The following is a 3,798-nucleotide window of genomic DNA, read 5'->3' on the forward strand; positions in this document are numbered from 1 at the left end:
TTAAGGCAAATTCTGTCTTGTAAAGCATAAGGCAGAATTTACCTTAAGACAAAAGTTTACCTTGTGAAATTTCGCAAGATAGATTTTTTTTTTTTTTTTTTTTTTTTTTTTTTTTTACTCTGGTGGGATTCAACAGAAGTTAGGCTTTACGACTTAACTTTTCCCCGAATATATCTAATTTGCTACGAAATTCTATCTTGTGATTTTTGTTTTATACTCTGCTAGGATTCGAATCGAGAATTTTAGGGGTATTTTCTAGGTAAAATTACTCAAATGACTACCTTATGGTAGTTTCCTATCATTTATAGTTACCGTTTTAAATATTACCATTTGTAGTTATGTTTTCCCAAATTAAGGTATTTTTTCAGATGTATTTGATGCGTGTAAATTCATAGAAACACAGTAAAAAAGAAAACATATCCCTTGATTTTAGGCAATAACGGTGGGATCATTTAATTAGTTATTAATTGGTATTTTTTATCATACTCTTCCACAAAAATCGGATTTTAGATTTCTTTTCCATAACCGTTTTCTATTCCTTCATCCAATCTTCAACGTTCAAACGTAAAAATCAAAAATTCAAAATTTGAAAACATTCAACGACAATGTATTTGAAGTTTTTTCAATGTTGATTTCGTTTTTTATTTACCCATGTATTTGATAGCATAACTAATGTATTTGAAGTTTCCAATCAAACTCCATGTATTTTATATTAAATATCATGTATTTGTGTGAGTAACAATGTATTTAGTGGTAATGTATTTGAAGTTTTCAATATTTATTTTTTTTATTTACCCATGTATTTGCTAGCATAACTAATGTATTTGAAGTTTCCAATCAAACCCCTACGTATTTTATATTAAATCTCATGTATTTGTGTGAGTAACAATTTGCATCACCCATGTATTTGATGGGATTAATTTGAACAAAATACATATATATATATATATATATATATATATATATATATATATATATATATAGAAAACTTACCTATGTATTTGCGTCAAGTGTATTTGAAACTAGACGAATCGATTAATTAATTTGAAAAAAATACACAAATATATAGAAAAACTTACAAAAATACACCACCAACCACAACAATTGGTAGTTATATCATAAAACATACACAAATACATATATATTTCATCTTCTCAAAAACCCTAAAAACTTTCTCTCTCCTTCTCTTGTGTCTTGCCATAACCACACAGGGCCAGGCAAATAATCACTTCCACCAAGTTGATTTTGTGGAAGAATAATAACACGAATAGCGAAAATTTCACTTCTAAACAAAAGGAGATGGGATGGAACATGAAAAGAGCCCACTTTGACCACATATGCTTTGAATCGAAATAACCGTGCGAAAATACCATTTTGGATTTATAATATCCCAAAATGGAAAATCGAATTTTGCGAAGGGTGAAGAGAGAAGAAACGACTATTTCACTGGGCATTCACAGATTCTTCCCTCTTTAAAAAGGTAAGAATTTATAAAAAAATGAGAGAGAATGGTAATGTATATTAAGTGATTAATATTGTTACCATTAAAAGGGGATATGGGATTAGGGGTGCTAATTTTTAGGTGTATTTGTGAAATGGTAATTAAAACTTACTGTGTAGCTATAATAGTTAAATTAGAAAAGCATTTAGTTATTGTTAGTAATTAAAATAAAAGATAGTTATGACCACTAATTATGTATTAGAAGTAGCTATAAGGCGTAAAAATTCCTATTTTCTATAACTTACATTCGAGCATTTGTGCGTATGACCCTTTCTTCTCTGGATCCGAATGCCCATGTGGCCCACTTTGCCAGCCCATATCACCGCACATATTACGACATATACAACCATTTTATCTTCATTTCACTTTCACTTTCACTTTCCCCACTGTTTTCTTCTCTTCACATTTCATTTATCCGTTGCAAACCAAGAACTCTCATTCACAAAAAGAAGAGAGAATCTTTGTAAACCATGGCAAAATTAGTAGCATTTTTCGCAATTTGCTTACTCTCTGCATCAATTGTTTCAGCCACTTTTGTGGGCAACCCTTTCCTTGTGAAGGGAAAAGCTTACTGTGACACTTGCCGTTGCGGTTTTGAGACCCCTGCCACTAAGTACCTAGCCGGTAACTGCACCACTCTTTTACTCCTTTTTATTATTTCATAGATATTTTAACTGTTTCACTTCCCCCACATTTGTGATCTGTATAAGGTTCTAACTCATTTGAGTCATTTTCTTGAACGGGGTTTACAGATCCCGTTTGTAGATCTACTAGTAGCTTAATTTTACTAGATACTGTGTAGTCCATTGTCATGGCTAAGCTCAAGATTCCAAAAAATTCTTCTTTCTAGCTTTAAATAATCTGATTTAAGACAAACTAGTTCTAAATGTGGCAGATCTGCCATCAAACACATTTAATAATGTAAATACCTCGCTAGGGCAACATAAGTTCTTTGCTTTGCTGTTGAAGAATTTTGGTCCCGATATGTTCAGACGGAATGCCTGAGAGGAGATTACTACAACCTTTTTTATAGGGTTTTTTTCATTTTTGTCGCTTCAGCCGAAATTAATTTCGGGCGGTAGCCAAAATATACATGACATATACACCGATTATGTATTTGTAGGTATATTATATGTATATTTATGTATACCTTATATATATATATATATATATATTATATGTATACTTTTACTTGATGTACAAAACCTAGGCTATTATTTTTGGGAAACTTACCAATATGTACAGTTCGGCTAAACTTATTTACTAATATGGCCGAAATTTCCAAACTTATACACTGATTATGTATATCATCGTATGTTATATGTACAAATATACAAACCCTGTACATTTGGCCATATTTTGTAAACTATATCACTCAAAGGCATTGGGCTGTGATTTTTCCATCATTTGACCGGTCCAAAAATGTGACATATTATGTCCACGTGATATAAATTTTTCTTGTTTTACTGGCAGGCGCAAAGGTTAGAATTGAGTGCAGGCACAGGGTGACTGAGGCACCCACTTACACAGTTGAAGGTGTGACCAACTCTAAAGGAGAATACAATATCTTGGTTAACAGTGACCGTGGTGACGATGTCTGTGATGTCATCCTTGTTAAGAGCTCCGATCCCATGTGTGCCAAGCCCAATGCCGGCCGTGATCGTTCTCGTCTCATCCTCACCCGCAACAATGGTATGATTTCCAACACCCGTTTTGCCAACGCTATGGGTTTCCTCCGCGATGAGCCTCTTTCTAGCTGCACTCAGATCCTCCAGCAATATCAATTGACGGAGGACCAATTTTAAAGATATACAAGGCGTTCTTAGTTGTGATGATGCTACCTTTACTTTTACCTTATATCAAAAAAAAAAAAAAAAAAAGTTGTGATGATGGTACCCTTATGTTCGTCATCGTTTCTGGATGTTTTGCATTTGTGTATTTTGCTTAACAATATATTTTAATGGCTCGTTAAATTTGTTACTACTACTTGATCATGTCAGGAATCTCTTTCATTTTGTGAGACCTACTTAAACTTATAATTTAATCTATTTGGTTCTATGCTTTCTGATAATTTGTTTATACCAGTTAAATATTTGTCCCAATGGATTGTTTTTGAAGTGCTTTCTATGGGCGCTGTCTACGAGTGGTTTTGGGGTAGGGTGCGGTGATTTCCTTGTTTTTGTTTGTGTTCTTTTATTTCTTTCCAGTTCCTCCCGACTAACAACTTCATGTTGTTACCTCTTTAAAGAATTTTCAACTACCATCATAAGAAGCTTTCAGGACACACATGAAGGAAA

The 3,798-nt window shown here is 33.0% G+C and overlaps 1 protein-coding gene across 1 annotated transcript; it reads left to right on the plus strand.

Annotated features, from left to right (window-relative positions):
• The first annotated feature begins 1,909 nt into the window (after positions 1–1,909).
• Positions 1,910–3,487, plus strand: LOC132051583 (protein DOWNSTREAM OF FLC-like). Its single transcript, XM_059442722.1, has 2 exons — positions 1,910–2,125; positions 2,975–3,487. Exons 1-2 carry the CDS (start codon positions 1,972–1,974, stop codon positions 3,304–3,306), a joined length of 486 nt encoding a protein of 161 aa, XP_059298705.1. The 5' UTR covers positions 1,910–1,971; the 3' UTR covers positions 3,307–3,487.
• The last annotated feature ends 311 nt before the right edge of the window (positions 3,488–3,798 follow it).

Source organism: Lycium ferocissimum, chromosome 4, assembly GCF_029784015.1.
Source record: "Lycium ferocissimum isolate CSIRO_LF1 chromosome 4, AGI_CSIRO_Lferr_CH_V1, whole genome shotgun sequence".
In the NCBI taxonomy this organism is placed as follows: domain Eukaryota; kingdom Viridiplantae; phylum Streptophyta; class Magnoliopsida; order Solanales; family Solanaceae; genus Lycium; species Lycium ferocissimum.

What these genes read in the sequence shown, in the direction of transcription:
- LOC132051583 (XM_059442722.1), top strand. Translation starts at nt 1,972, where the DNA reads ATGGCAAAATTAGTAGCATTTTTCGCAATTTGCTTACTCTCTGCATCA. An exon ending in TGCCACTAAGTACCTAGCCG is followed by an intron (nt 2,126 to 2,974) that starts GTAACTGCACCA and finishes TTTTACTGGCAG; the next exon opens with GCGCAAAGGTTAGAATTGAG.